Source organism: Exophiala mesophila (genome assembly GCF_000836275.1).
Source record: "Exophiala mesophila strain CBS 40295 unplaced genomic scaffold supercont1.2, whole genome shotgun sequence".
NCBI classification, from domain to species: Eukaryota; Fungi; Ascomycota; class Eurotiomycetes; order Chaetothyriales; family Herpotrichiellaceae; genus Exophiala; species Exophiala mesophila.
Genome location: NW_015622505.1, coordinates 4077459 through 4091535, shown reverse-complemented (window position 1 = coordinate 4091535; position 14077 = coordinate 4077459). Strand labels below are relative to the sequence as shown.

The 14077-nt window shown below is 50.9% G+C and overlaps 5 protein-coding genes across 5 annotated transcripts; 2 read left to right on the top strand and 3 right to left on the bottom strand.

Moving 5' to 3' along the window:
- The first annotated feature begins 1 nt into the window (after window position 1).
- PV10_03256 (uncharacterized protein) lies at window positions 2-1664 on the top strand. Its single transcript, XM_016367682.1, has 4 exons — window positions 2-319; window positions 402-471; window positions 548-831; window positions 942-1664. Exons 1-4 carry the CDS (start codon window positions 154-156, stop codon window positions 1550-1552), a joined length of 1131 nt encoding a protein of 376 aa, XP_016227200.1. The 5' UTR covers window positions 2-153; the 3' UTR covers window positions 1553-1664.
- A 177-nt stretch (window positions 1665-1841) lies between these two features.
- PV10_03255 (uncharacterized protein) lies at window positions 1842-5302 on the bottom strand. The gene is made up of 5 exons (XM_016367681.1): window positions 5017-5302; window positions 4455-4963; window positions 4248-4395; window positions 3845-4196; window positions 1842-3793 (listed from the first exon to the last, which is right to left on the bottom strand). Exons 1-5 carry the CDS (start codon window positions 5039-5041, stop codon window positions 2224-2226), a joined length of 2604 nt encoding a protein of 867 aa, XP_016227199.1. The 5' UTR covers window positions 5042-5302; the 3' UTR covers window positions 1842-2223.
- A 970-nt stretch (window positions 5303-6272) lies between these two features.
- Window positions 6273-7667, bottom strand: PV10_03254 (uncharacterized protein). The gene has a single exon (XM_016367680.1). The coding sequence runs from the start codon at window positions 7506-7508 to the stop codon at window positions 6549-6551; it is 960 nt and encodes a 319-aa protein (XP_016227198.1). The 5' UTR covers window positions 7509-7667; the 3' UTR covers window positions 6273-6548.
- A 741-nt stretch (window positions 7668-8408) lies between these two features.
- PV10_03253 (uncharacterized protein) lies at window positions 8409-10543 on the bottom strand. The gene is made up of 3 exons (XM_016367679.1): window positions 10111-10543; window positions 9884-10055; window positions 8409-9832 (listed from the first exon to the last, which is right to left on the bottom strand). Exons 1-3 carry the CDS (start codon window positions 10431-10433, stop codon window positions 9059-9061), a joined length of 1269 nt encoding a protein of 422 aa, XP_016227197.1. The 5' UTR covers window positions 10434-10543; the 3' UTR covers window positions 8409-9058.
- Window positions 10544-10729: 186 nt separating this feature from the next.
- PV10_03252 (uncharacterized protein) lies at window positions 10730-13843 on the top strand. The gene is made up of 3 exons (XM_016367678.1): window positions 10730-11167; window positions 11218-11588; window positions 11638-13843. The coding sequence occupies exons 1-3, from the start codon at window positions 10764-10766 to the stop codon at window positions 13590-13592; spliced, it is 2730 nt and encodes a 909-aa protein (XP_016227196.1). The 5' UTR covers window positions 10730-10763; the 3' UTR covers window positions 13593-13843.
- Window positions 13844-14077: the final 234 nt, after the last annotated feature.

Here is a 14077-nt window from a genome sequence, read left to right as displayed (position 1 = left end):
CAACATCTCATCTCCAAAAAGTCCACCTGGATTTCCAATCATTTACCTTGTCCTTCTCCTCTATGAGTACCATTGACCGTGGCCACTTGGTGAATGGTAGAAGAACAGCCCAGATTTCCTATCACCTGCAAATAGTACCCTGTCCAGCCCATCATGGGAGGCGGACCAGATAAAGAACATCTCCTTATCGTTCTATGGGACGCTGAACCCAAGCATATCACCGACAGCATCAGAAGTCGATGGCCTCATATTGAGATAACTTACTTCCAACTCAACGGTCCTATCAGTTTCAAGGATGTTGGAGATCAAGTTCCTCCAGGTTAGTTGATTCACTGGTCCCAGCTGCAGAGCGATCCATATGTATGCATGACCTATGTATTGTGAGACTGACCCACATCCAGAACTGTTTCGCTCAGCGACGTTGTTGATCACCCTCGCGGCTCTCCCTGCCAACAGGGAAGCTGCTCCCAAGTCAGTGACCTCCTCTTTTACCAGACCGTGGTCAGCAGACCTGGCCAGGTCATCAGTCACTAATTCCGGACCACAGTCTCAAACTTCTCCACCTCTTTTCTGCTGGCATCGATCATTGGACAAACCACCCTCTAGTCACTGACAGCGATATCGACATTACAACATCGTCTGGCATCCATGGACCTCCTATAGCCGAATGGATCATTATGACCACTCTTGCCTCCAGCAAAAGATTCGGCCCGTTGTACGAGGACCAGAAAAACCACGCCTGGGGCGCAAATAGGGCTGCCCTAGCCAATGTCTCCGACTGGGTTGATAAGAGAGTCGGTATCGCGGGCTATGGCAGTATAGGACGACAAGGTGAGTTTCTCTTGTTTGAGACTTTCGTGTCCCTCTCCCCCCCGTTCCTTCACTCCTGTACACGTCTTTCCATTACCTGTCATTCTGACTCTCGGCCCACTCAACTTCAGCTGCCCGTGTTTTCTCCGCTATGGGAGCTACCATCCATGCATACACGGCCAGCCCGCGCCCAACCGCTGAATCACGCAGAGACGAAGGGTATCGGGTTCCCGGTACCGGTGACCCTGACGGCACAGTTCCCACGGCTTGGTATAGTGGTAAAGACAAAGCCTCCCTCCACACCTTCCTTCGCTCGGGCTTGGACGCAATCATCATAGCACTTCCACTAACCCCCGCCACACGTCACTTGTTTGGTAAAGAAGAATTTGCGCTCCTCGCCGCACCAGCGCCGGGCAGCGCCGAAGCTGGCACCCGTAAGATTGGATCCAAAGGAGCATTCCTGATCAACATCGCACGAGGAGCCATTCTCGACCAGGTGGCTCTGACCGAGGCTCTAAACGATGGGACTTTGGCGGGTGCGGCCTTGGACGTCACAGACCCTGAACCCTTGCCCAAGGATGATCCATTATGGGATGCGAAGAATGTCATCATCACTCCACACGTCAGTGGGCTGGGAGTTGAGTATTACCAGCGGGCATATGACGTGTGGATTCAGAACTGGGACAGGCAAGAGAGAGGATTGAAGCCATTTAATCTGGTGCAGAGAAGCAAAGGGTATTGATGTGGAGGAATTATTAGGCAGTGTGGGCAAGTGGTTGGAAATAAGGCTCAACTAGATGGATTTTGAATAGAGAGAAATCTGCCCAATCGTCAAAAGATTGAATATAATTTCTGAGGTGCTTGATTTCACTCACGTTAGATGTTGGCTGCAGAGGGATATCCCCATAGCAAGACCTTAGATCACCACACGCAAGCAACAATCATTCCTTGGTATTATAATAGTTCAGCAATTTTAATCGTCATGTCAAGTCATGACTTCAATGTTTCATGAATCATCATACATTTAAATCGTCAATCAGACAACCAACCAACCAAATTAAGTTGCCTCATAATCTAACCAATACGTACTAGGATCTCGTCAATCAGTAAGTAGTCGCCTTATGAATATCTCATATCAAAACATGTCAAAACAGATTGCATGCGCGCACATCCCAACCCTAAATTGCTTTATTCATCGCTGTCATTATCGTTGAGCATTAATTCATAATTCACGTTTTGTTTTCATTGTCGTATAATCGCATAGTCGGTCGCTAAAACAGTTGGTTCGTTCATCAGTCAGTCATAAAAGTCGTGGCTGATTCTTGACCATGTATCGCCCCCTCTTCTATTTTTCACAGATCGAGCGATCTGGTCGACCTGGGTCGATGTTTGATGGATCGATCCATCAAGTAATCAGTTTATCGCTTTCTTGAGTCTTGTCATCAATCGCTGCAATGGTTGCTGCCGCCCGTGTTTGTCAGTATTGGCAGATTCCTGCTCGGCTTGAGGCAAGGATTTGGGGCTTCTGAATGTGAATCGGCGGCGGGTACCGCCATTCGCCGCCTTACCGTTGGTCGACTCGAGACGGGCGGCAGCTGCAGAGGCAGATACTCTATCGATGCCGGTCCAGAACAAGCGATCCAAAGCCTCGTTGCCAAAGATACGGCGTGCATTCTCGATTTTCCAGCCGTCTCGGGTGGCTAATTCCGTCACCTCACGCTGCCACTCGGCAATCTCGTCGCGGTAGCCACCATGTTCGGCTGTTTCGTTGCGGAGGACTTCCTCCCACGGTCGGCCGCGGTACTGGTATCCATACCATTCTTTAGCCCAGTGTGGTCGCACGGGCACCAGTGCCCCAGTCGCATCCCGGTAGTCGGTCCACTTGTCCAGGACCTTCTGTGCGTGCGCAGGCCAGATGTCCGCAACGTTGTGCAGGGTAAGAATCTCGATGGCGCATACGCCCAGCGGGTGTCCTCGTTGCGGCGCCAGTGTCACTTTCGAATCCGACATGATGCGCATCTCCAGTGGCATGCGTTGCGGAGAACTGTCGATGTCGCTGTAGCACGCGATGATCGCGTCCCACCATGCCCGCTGCACAATGCTTAGGTCGATCGTCTGCGTAGTTCGAAGAGCTGTGGGGGATGACTGCCACGTGGTTGACGAGGCAAGAGATGTCCTATGGATCTCCGGGTCTGTATCAGCATCGGTGTTGGTATCCGTCCCGGGTTCTGGCGTCACGCTCGTGGTGGACTGTTGGGGTTCAGAGTTGGTAATGCGTGGTTGTAACGGAATCTCGATCTCGAGATCGCGTACTCGAATGTTTTGCACACCTCGCTGGAAGTGGAGCGCATCAGGGATCCAAGTTTTGATAGGTTCGCCGTGGGGTCCGACGTCGTCAAGGTTCTTCATGGCTAGCCATGTGAGCAGCTTCGTCTGGGTTTCAGGGTACTTGTCGGTGATGTCCAATAGGATGGTGGCATTTTGGGCAAGCTGCATCATGAAGGTGCCAAAAACCTGTAGGACAGTTTTGATATTACTCGGGTAGTCTTTGGCGCCAGTCAAATCATCCGTCTTCTCCCAGGTGTTGACCCAGACGTCGCTCGAATACGGAAACCAGAACCACTCGGCGTAGAAATGGTTGATGGCACGATGTTCAAAGTCACGTTGCACCTCGGCAGCACGTTCCGGGCTCAGTGGTTCTTTAGGGCGTAGGGGAAGAGGGATATCAGTGTATTTGAAACCAGGAGGGGGCGGAATGGCCTCAACTACAGGGATTTTGCGTGGCTTCATCAAGGCGCATGCGAGCCTGTCGAATTCGAGGACGAGATGGGTGACAACTCCAATGAGGCCAAAACAACCCGCAGCTGCTCGGAGCATGGCTGGAGTGGACATGTCGATCATTCGCAAGACTCCATTGGCATCAACATATTCGATGGCTCGAACGAGATCGCTCAAAGTCGGGTTGTTGATGCCTGCACCATGGCTGTGGTAGATTCAGCTTTTTAGTCACGTAAGTTGATGGAGAGAAACATACCAGATGGTGGCATTACTACCGCCCATGGTGATCTCAACTTCGATGATTTGGCAGGGCAGGGTCACTTTGCCAGCATTGATGCACCACCTTCTCAACTGCTCGTTGGTTGTGGAGGTGCCGACACGAACATAGCGTTTTCCATTAGAGAGCTGAGGACCTTTGACGTAATTGTGGTCGACAAATACGATGGAGTTGAGGTCTTTGGCTTCTGGCTGGAAGAGGTCGGTTGGCAGTGAGGTAAAATTGGGTAAGAGGGTAGCATCGACGAGTCCGAGAGTTGATATGAGAATGTCCCCGTTGTTCTTGTTTTTGTGCTTGTGGGAACGGCCAAAAACAGGAGACCATGAATGACCTAGATGTCTGGTCAGAGAAGATTTGGGATGAGTAGGACAGGAGATCTTACGGAAGCCAGCCACGCGGACTCCCATCTTCTTGGCTTTGGCGTATTTGACAATCTCTGCAATGTCTTGGGCAGTCTTGGGCACACAAGTGACGGCAGGAGTATGCTTGACGGTGCGGCCATGGTTCTGAAACTCGAGATTTTTGAACGACTTTGACAGGTTAGCGAATGCCAGGCAAAGGATGGGGTCTGGAGGGAGGTTAAGCGCACAGGAATGTACAGAAACTCTTTGGGATCTTTGAGGGATGGGGCAATCTTGGCGATCAGCTTGTTGATGTAAGACGGAATGGCAGTGGGAAGGGCCTTGAGCAGGTTGGTGTGCTCTTCAAGGAGGTTCCTATCGGGGCCGGCGAGACTGACAAGGCCAGGGGTTTGCACGATCCCCTTTGGAGGCTTACGTGCTGCAAAAGGCGAGTACCTCTCGGCAGCAGCCTGGGCGTTGATCTTCCCATCAACGAAGTCGTTGACAATGACACGGAATTCGTCGTCATAGTCTCCAAGGAGGTGACTGTAGGTCGAGTCCTTCCTAGATTGTTTGAAAGCACGTAAGAAGCGTTGGACGAAATGCTCTTCGTCGACGGAGACATTTGAGTCAAAGTAGTCATCGATCAAGGAACGTAGGCCGGGAAGATCATTATCGTCAAACTGGTCCTTGAGACCGAGGACACACTCGGTGACCGAGGTCAAGGAGTTGTGAACATGATTGCCGTGGCGCAGACCTAGTTGGGTTATGAATGATAAGCGAAGTCGACGTCAGAGAGGAAAACAGTACCTGATTTCCGGGATTCCGTGGCCATTATTGCTGGATCCAAGTGTAAAACAAAGCTTCAATTGCTGTAGACTGAAGCATAGCGGACTCCGGCTAGCCTCCCAAGTCGATGGCCGACTGAAGAGGAGGTGCAAGAAATAGCCAGGTGATATATAACGGTCAAAATCAACAACAGCACGACCAAAACAGACGAAACAGGAATGAACAAACGAGAGCAGCAACAGGCCAGCAAGACAAGCAAGACAAAAAATACGGAGGCCTCAAAGCGAAAATGGAGCATAAAAGGTGAGCTGGACTCAACGGAGTAGGTGAAGGCGCTAATACTCGGCGGTGAGGTGGTAGAAATCGGGCCAAGCTCGCCCTCGTATGACGAGTTGGGATCTACATTTTGGGCAACAGGCCGTCCGTTCGGCAGCTTAAAACTCACATGATAACGTGGCTCATGTCGGGAGGAAGGATTGGCGGCATGGAATAATCAAAACAAATCCAATGAGTAAAGAAAATCAGGTGGCTGGCTGGTCGAATAGCGATGAGAATGAGGGAGAGAAGAAGCACTGAAGAGGTGGACATTTGAGATGTGCACCTTGCGGTCTTGGAATTGGTGCAAACTTGCAAAGCGAAGAGCCATGCATGGCCGGACCCTGGGGCTGCTTGGAATCCAGCTTGGTGACTTGCTGCTAACGAGACGATGCGTTGGCACCCGAGGCCTTGGGATGCGGTGATATTTCCAACCCAATGGTCATGCATGGTTATGCTGTTGGGCCCGCAGCGTGCAGCATTGTGCATGGAGCTGGTTACGCTTTGCAGAGGAGCGATGAGGAGCGATGAGGAGCTTTTGGCTGCCGAGGGACTGAAAGAGCCATGGTAATTGTTTTGTGGAGGAGGCGGGGAGGTGTAAGGGGTCAAAAGTTTACTAGGTAGTTAACTTGAGTACCTCCAGAAATAGAGTATGTACCTAACTTGAGCACGCAATGTCCCCTCGGTCCTTTCGTAGGGGGTCTCTGCCCTGGTGGTAAGGACCAAGATTGAGGAACTGGCGTATGTCATACGTGCATTAGGTTGATGTGGTTGATGGGTCGTCCAAGGAGGATAAAAAGGAAGAAGAGGATGCGAAGCCTGCGCCCCAGACGGACGGCAGGTACCAACACCGTTCCTTCCCAAGTTTAGGTAGATTAGGTACTCGTTTCAGGGAAGGAGCCTAATTTATGCACCAAGTATGTCATCAGCCATCTGGTAGAGCTATCAAAAGAAGAAGAAAATCAATTGCATCAGCTTGATCATTGCATTAATTTGCACCAACATGGCTATACCTCAATATGTTCTCCTTCTTGCTTGCAAGTGTTGTACATTGCATCAAATTCAAGTCAAGAAACCTCCCACGCTAAACAACGGCCTCGGTGACTTGTCTTATGCTCACTTGGATGCTGGAGCCACCCAGGTCACGAGATCCTCCCAGAACAGTGAGTAGTCAGTACCTCTCACACAAGCCCATCCGCCCACGCAACATTGACAGATCAGATAACCTCCAGATGTCCTTATAGGGAATTCTCCAGTTCCATTGCTTCCTTCAGTAACCCTTGGTACTTGACCACATCCTCCTTGCTGGGTCGGGGAAGAGGTCGTCGTGCATATCCTCCATACCCAAAATAAGACTCCAATCCACTTTTGGTCCCTGTAACACCGCCCGTGATGACAGCCCAGTCTCCTCGCGCGACCACCGCCTGCAACTTTTGTGCTTGCTCCACCTTGCCTTGAGCGTACAGATCATATACCTTGACGCATGCCTTGGGCACGATATTCCCCAATCCCGTGATGATACCTGACCCTCCTGCAATGAGCGTCTGAAGAGTAAAGTCGGCTGAGCCTCCCAATGCCAGCCACCCAGAGTTAGGCTCTGATGGCGTCGCTGCATTCACCGCATGTGCGATCCGGTTGAGCTTGCCCGTATTGCCACAGGTCAATTTGCAGCCTACAATCTTGGGGTGCCTGGCCAGTTGGATGATAGTGTCAGAGTCCAGATCCACCCCAGCCACCGCTCCAGGATAGTTGTAGATGAGAATTGGGATCGGCGAGCCATCGGCGACGCCCTCAAAGTAGTCGATCAAACACTGTTGAGTATATGCTGACTTGTAGTACGAGGGTGGCAGCACCAGCGCATAGTCTCCTCCTGCCCGATAGGCGTCTTGACACAACTCAATGGTTTCGCGGACCGACTGGGCGGCGGTGCCGACGACGATAGGAAATTCGGTGAAGCCAGCTTCGTCAAGAGCCTTGCGGACTGTGCTGGTCACCAGGATTCGTTCTTGCCTGGTCAGATGCACAGCTTCACCATTGGAACCCTGCGTGGTGACGGCGGTCAACCCTGCCTTTGCCAGTCGGACTGCATGTTTGGCCGTGGTTTCGACATCCACATCCTCGGTATCTGGATGGAAAAATGCAACCAACGGTACATTGATTCCCGGTCCTAAAGGCCGGATTGGGTGATGGCCATTCATCGGGCGAGAATTATCCAATCAAAGATGACGTAATTGGCGATGCCGTGAATCTTGGATTTTGGACTTTGGACGATGCAGCAACCAGGGCTAGGGATAATTTTTGCCACGAGATCACGACACCTCACAGAGAATATAAATGTGCTTTGGAAGAAATGTCGGGGTAAGAAATCAAACCAAAGGACGAAAACACGGGGAGACAGCGGTATATAAATCAAGGTGTGACCCAAACTCTCAGCCGGTCAGTGTGCCGAGTATCAGAGCCTGGCGCCGCGGTGATTCGGGAAGAAGAGGTATGGCCTCAGCTGGTCCATCAATATCATCATCATCATCATCATCATCATTACACGAAAATACACCCGACCAGAGGTGACTCCTCACCAATAGCCCATCCCCGGACACCTTGTCTCCTCACCTCGTGGCTCGAGTCGGAACTTGTGAAGGGGAGACTTTGGGGCAAAGAGCCCCCTTGGCCCCGCAACGTGTGGAGGCGTGGGGTTGCAATTCACTTGACTGTAACTCACTACTTCCTCACGCTACTGTAGGTTAGTAGTAATGGTAGTTTGCATGGTCGCATGGTCGCACGATGCCCGACGACCTTCGACTGAGTATTAAGCAGCTCTCTGATTCCGGCATTGGATTAGGAAGGAACAACCTGGGAAAGTTCATGACTGGTTGGAAGCCACGAGGCCACAAGCCAACGCAGGCACGATGCAAGCAACCAGAGAGGCTGTACCTGAACCTGGCCTGAACCTGAGCCTGAGCCTGCGCCTGCGCCAACTTCTGTTCAATGATATTTGCCCGATCATCCACAAAACATCCACCACCAACCATCCTCTTCTGATCAGGAGACGTCTTCAAGATAAGGGTTCAGCTCCAGTCGTTCAACTAACTAAAACTACCCAGACAGCCAGACTAACCAAGCTCGATAGGTTGTGCCCGTTTCTTGAACCCCCCCTATAACTCCACAAATCAGACAGACACTGCTCCAGCAGAATTGGACGCTTCTCCAGTTTCTTCCGATGATCCCTGCCAACTGTTACCCATACGTAAACGCTGAAGACACTGCTGCCTCTTCCCTCACAGGACCCCCATGGTACTTTCCTCCATCTCCCACATTCCTCCTCACCGTCACTCAACCAATCTCCCTTCTACACATCAAAATCCCTCAAAATGGACACCCACATGACTCTCAATCATGACCCTGTGTCACATTGCTACAATGCCGTGGCAGCTGAAGTTCCAAAGCAACACTCTTAGAGGGTCAAATTCCTGCGTCCCGACGAATCATCTCATGTACAACAAGCCTCTCACGGTTACCGGCACTGTGGCGAACGTGGGGTTAATGGGTCAGTCACCCCCTCCATTTACCCCCACGCTCAAACCGTGCAAAGAATCCCCGGCGCTCTGTCCGGGCGCAGATCAACCACAGCGACCTTCCCTGCGCCAGTCCAATGAATCAGTGATACAGTGGTCCCTCGACCCCAGAGTGTCTCCCAGCTGCTTTGAGTCTCACGAACAATATGCAGGTAATCAAGACCAAAATAACACAACTAGCCCTGGCGCCGTCGCAACAATTCGGAGATGGGTATGTCGTCTTCATCATAAAACTCAATATCCTCGTCCACGCCAAAGTCCTTGAGCCGATTGCCTCCTGTGTCTTGCCATCCCTCTTCTCCACTTCCACTTTGGCTCGCAGTGTCTGCGTCTTCCTCCTCGTCCACTGCGTCTTTCAAATCCGGGTCATATCTTTCGTGGAATGGTCGACGCCGCTGGATCCCATAGTAGTCTGCTCTCTGCTGATAATCATTCTGTTGCCTCCGCTTGAAAGCTTGAATCTCCTGTTCTGAGGTCAAGTTGCTGCCTGAATAAACAAATGCATCATCACGTCCGTAGTCGCGTTCCATCCGAGGCATCCTGTCTGGATCCGGCGGGGGCCAAGTGATCCCTGCATCTTCAAATCCATTCTCGTCAAATTCAAGTCCATTTGTGCGTGGAGTGGCCGACAACGGCCAGAACCAGGCAATCACATTGCGACTTCCCATCCCCTGCACAATGTTGCTCCATATACCAATGTCGTACGGAAACTCTTGTCGCACAATCGCAACTCGAACGCCGTCTGGTCCGTCTAAATAACCCCCAAGCACCCGAGCACGCCGAAGCAGTTGTTCGTGCCGTTCAATCTCCCAACTCTCAATTGTAGTCACATTGCCCCCAAGGCCCCACACTGTTCGGGCGAATGTGATGCCAACCAGGAACAGTGTGATCGAATTGACAAGAAGGAGGATGAGGAGAGCCACAAGCTGGCTCACCGAGGGGCCGAGATACTGGAAACTGCATTAGCCTAATGTCGTCAATCATGTACCAACCAGCCGTACACTCGGGAGATGGCGATTCTGCCATATGACCTGGGCTCGCAGAAAGAGCAAGTACTCCAGATATGCCATCGACGCCACCGCATACCAAAGGAAACGCATGAAATGGGGAAATGTAAAGTGAGATACGCAATTCGAAGTCCACGGACAATGATGGTCCATCTTTGGAATGCAGCTGGCCAGAGTCATGTTGATCAGTACTGGCATATAAACACATGACACCGACATACCGTTGGCACACCTTGCAATGATGCGATCGAGGTGCCTTGACTGCGTTACATTTTCGGCAATACCGCCTCCTTGGCCCTGGATGTTTGCCAGCGTCAGGGGACACTGGTTTCCAGTCGGGCGGTACTTGTCCTGGACTCGTTATGCAGGCACGTGCATACGATATCCAAATTCCTATCACCATCAAGTTGAAACACCATGTTTGTTGTGTATCCAATGGTCCCGGGTCCATCCGGGGGAACAGAAGCTGTGATCCATATGACAGAAATGCAATCAAGACTGAAACCACAGGCACCGCAAGCTTGGATAAAGTCCCCTTCTGCATGGCGAGTCCCCGCTACCCGCGTTGAATATCTGGCTTCTGGTTTATCAAATTTGTCATGATAGTTGCCTCATCGTCATCATCTTCTTGGTCAGTAATAAGTAGTTGCTGTGCAAGGCAAGAGTGTTGGTGCGAGACATGAGGCTCTTTCCTTGTGATGCTCACCTGATAAGAAAGGGAAGGTTCAGCGCCTAAATTTATCCGAACTTCAACCGCTGAGTCGACGCGTCAACGAAAGACCGCGTCTCATCTCAACATCAATCCACCATCATCAATGTCGCCCAGGCCGTTACATTGCCGCTGTTGACCAGTATTTACTTCGATGGCCGGACGATGCCCATCGAAGCTCTTCCAGAGAGCACCTCACGTGCCATTGGCTCTACTCTAGTACTCGGAGACGCCAGGTCGGTCGTGAAAGAGCTACTTGATAATGCACTCGATGCTCAAGCTACCTCGATCAACATTGAAATCTCGACTAATACCCTCGACGTAATCCAAGTCCGTGACAATGGAACTGGGATCGCAGCCCAGGACAGACCTCTCCTTTGCAAGCGTGGTTGCACCTCCAAGATCCGCTCCTTGAATGATCTGAGCCGGCTTGGAGGAACATTTCTAGGCTTCCGTGGCGAAGCTCTTGCGAGCATTGTCGAATTGAGCAAGGCCGTCATCATAACCTCTCGTCTACACGGAGAAATGGTGGGTACGTCTCTAGAGTTTGATTCCTCGGGCACCTCAAGGTAGGTCCATCTCGCTTACTCCCCTGAACTCGTGGTCATAACCGCATCAGTTCGTCATCAGCTTCTCATCCACTCGGTACAACTTTCCGTGTTCAAAATTTCCTCCAGGAGATCCCAGTCAGAAGGCAGACTGCCTTGAAACATGCAGCCCGGACGTTGCAGTCGGTCAAAGCCATGCTGGCAACTTATGCTTTTGCCCGTCCACGTGTCAGGTTCTCCTTCAAAGTTCTCAAAGCCAAAAGTGACCAGGCCAATTGGACTTATGCCCCTGGACCCAAAGATACTCTACTGGACATTGCATCGAAAGTCGTTGGGAAAGAGATCGTGTCAAGCTGTACTATAGAATCGGCCAAGGACGAGAGCCTTGTCGATTCGGAGAATGGCTGGGAACTTGAAGCATTGCTTCTTTTGCCAGGCACGGGTGGGTGAAAGTCGCTACAAATATTTGGTAATGTCGCTGACCCGTGCAGACAGCAAATCCCGGAATCTCGGTAGCTACATCTCGATCGACGGTCGACCTGTGGCTTCAAATAGGGCAACGATCAAGGAGATACTCAAAATCTACAAAAGATATTATCAAGCTACTATTTCTACCTCATCCAACCTCTCATCTTCGAAGCTCTTCATCTTCTTACGGATAAATTGTCCTCCGGAGAGTTATGATGTCAATATTGAACCCGCAAAGGATGAAGTCCTATTCTTCAATCCTAGTCGCCTTCTCTCTTTGTGCGAGGCCTTGTTCCAAAAGGTATATGGCCGACTCAAAGATCGAGAGGTTGACTCCGCACTTAGCTCTCAAGATCATTCGACAAAGCCAACGAAGAATACCATGCTTTCTATCGCTGGACCACAGGGGCTATCAGGACATCCGACCATATTTGAGATACCAAGCACCCCCGCAGCTGACTCTCCCATTGACCAAGGAGTCATGTCCGGTCCCTTCACAATCGCAGCCATGAAGAACAGAGTCTTGCCATCAAGCAACGACACTGCACAGCACGAGAGATCATGTAATCTTTCAAGCAATAGATTACCCGACGATTTCAACAATGAAGATGCCCGCTTACCGACCACTCGAAGAACCAGTTTAACCGAAATTCAACCACCTCAAGTCTCACAACTACTATCACCCAGCCCTTCTCCAATCATTGAATCACGCTATCAGAATCCAGGGCCCCCGATGAGACGCAGAGCCAGAGCCACGAGTGGTGTTGAACCTCAAGATTCTGATTCACCACATCAGCAGGCAACATCTCAATCATCTTCACGGAGAACAGTACTACAGGCGTGGCTTACGCCACAAACACAAAAGCGCCGTCCTCCACTACCGAGCCCGACAAGGTTGCCGATCTCCGGAAGCTCTCGTGGCCTGAGCGATCAACACGATAGCATTTTGGGATCACCAGAGCCCACAGAAAATCAGAGGACGCTTGCAAATGAGGTTCTTCATGTTGGTCAAAGGCAGAAGCCCTTCGTAATTCCATTCAAGGCATCATCGGCTGGTCTTGCTCGGGAACAAAGTACAGCTATGACGGCCATCTCACCAGCGGATAGTTCTCAGCTCATCAATGAGACCACATCAACCGGTTCCCCAAGCGAGCAAAGTGAGCCTTCACAGAGGAGGCTATCGCTGCCCCTGACACAGCGTACTGTTCAAGATAATACCGAGTTACAAGAGATTATGGATTTCGAGCACAGAAAGAAAGCGGCGATCGCATATCAACGGCGAACAGCGCTCGGTCAGCCACCCAAACCCATCTCTGACGTTTTGGGGATATCTCGCCGGGGTGGTGAGTGGGAGAGCATCGCGTCTGAAGAACAAGCGTCAAGCTTGCAACGCACAAATGTAATGACTGCAGATCAAGATGCTTTCAACGAACGCTTTGGTCAACCACAAACGCGGCCATCGAAATCTCCTCAACCCCGAAGCCGACATACTCCAGTGAACATGGGCAGCTCGATGTTGACACCACGATTCGAAAGCGTACAGCAAGATTCCGATCACCTCACACCAGCCAGGAGCCCATCTCCAGTATCATCATTCCTCTCGTCCAATGATCCCAGAGCATACTTGATACGCACACGACAAAGGTCCACAACCAACAAGGCTTGCCGGATTAAGTCAACGCAGCTTCCTCTTGAAACCATACCCGATGAATGGTCGACACTCCCGCTGACATGCACTGTTGAGTTAGAGGAGGGCGTCGACTCGATCAAAAACCTCGTGCAACTCCTAACGACGGTTGATACGTATGTGAGCCAAGGCGCGAATACATATGTCCAGTTCCCGAAACTGGACAAAGCACAAGACTGGCAAGAGAAACTGCGTCAGATGATCACGACGCAATATCACAGTCAAGATGGAGGAGATATGAGGACAATATCGAAAAGCCTTGCAATTTCTCTGACGATCATGGAGGAGTGACCAGCCCTTTGTATCTCATGCATGAGTGACTGCACTTTGATTTACGTTTTCGTTTTGTCTGGATGACCGAGTTTAGTCTTCCACGGAGCATGTACGAAAGACACGACGAGATGAGCTACACCACACTATCTGGAGATGTCAACGGAGATGACCATTTATGAGAATGGTTCAAGGAGTCAGTTTTGAAGGTTAATTTGCAATCAGTTCTCCCAAGCGATAGAGAGTAGCATTGTGATACTGATATATGTACAAACATGATATTCGACTAGAATCAAAACTTGACCTAGGCTACCCTCATTGACCTAAACCATCCTCACCCTCACCCTCACCCTCCACCCCTGCCAATCCCAATCCCTTCAAAACCCCAACCGCATCATCCACCCTCCCCACCGGCACAAAGAGATGATCATGATAATACGCACTGACGGGATTACAACTAATACCCTTATCCGCCAGAACACGTGTCAAAACGGCCAAAAACCCCA

Excerpts from the sequence above, each read along its gene's own strand:
- PV10_03256 (XM_016367682.1), top strand. The coding sequence starts at position 154 with ATGGGAGGCGGACCAGATAAAGAACATCTCCTTATCGTTCTATGGGAC. Across the intron at positions 320-401 it reads TGGAGATCAAGTTCCTCCAG|AACTGTTTCGCTCAGCGACG; the intron begins GTTAGTTGATTC and ends ACCCACATCCAG. Across the intron at positions 472-547 it reads AACAGGGAAGCTGCTCCCAA|TCTCAAACTTCTCCACCTCT; the intron begins GTCAGTGACCTC and ends TCCGGACCACAG.
- PV10_03253 (XM_016367679.1), bottom strand. The coding sequence starts at position 10,433 with ATGCAGAAGGGGACTTTATCCAAGCTTGCGGTGCCTGTGGTTTCAGTC. Across the intron at positions 10,056-10,110 it reads CATTGCAAGGTGTGCCAACG|CTGCATTCCAAAGATGGACC; the intron begins GTATGTCGGTGT and ends GACTCTGGCCAG. Across the intron at positions 9,833-9,883 it reads AGAATCGCCATCTCCCGAGT|TATCTCGGCCCCTCGGTGAG; the intron begins GTACGGCTGGTT and ends TGCAGTTTCCAG.
- PV10_03252 (XM_016367678.1), top strand. The coding sequence starts at position 10,764 with ATGCCCATCGAAGCTCTTCCAGAGAGCACCTCACGTGCCATTGGCTCT. Across the intron at positions 11,168-11,217 it reads GATTCCTCGGGCACCTCAAG|TTCGTCATCAGCTTCTCATC; the intron begins GTAGGTCCATCT and ends TAACCGCATCAG. Across the intron at positions 11,589-11,637 it reads GCTTCTTTTGCCAGGCACGG|ACAGCAAATCCCGGAATCTC; the intron begins GTGGGTGAAAGT and ends TGACCCGTGCAG.
- PV10_03255 (XM_016367681.1), bottom strand. The coding sequence starts at position 5,041 with ATGGCCACGGAATCCCGGAAATCAG. Across the intron at positions 4,964-5,016 it reads CACGGAATCCCGGAAATCAG|GTCTGCGCCACGGCAATCAT; the intron begins GTACTGTTTTCC and ends TAACCCAACTAG. Across the intron at positions 3,794-3,844 it reads GGTAGTAATGCCACCATCTG|CCATGGTGCAGGCATCAACA; the intron begins GTATGTTTCTCT and ends AATCTACCACAG.
- PV10_03254 (XM_016367680.1), bottom strand. The coding sequence starts at position 7,508 with ATGAATGGCCATCACCCAATCCGGCCTTTAGGACCGGGAATCAATGTA.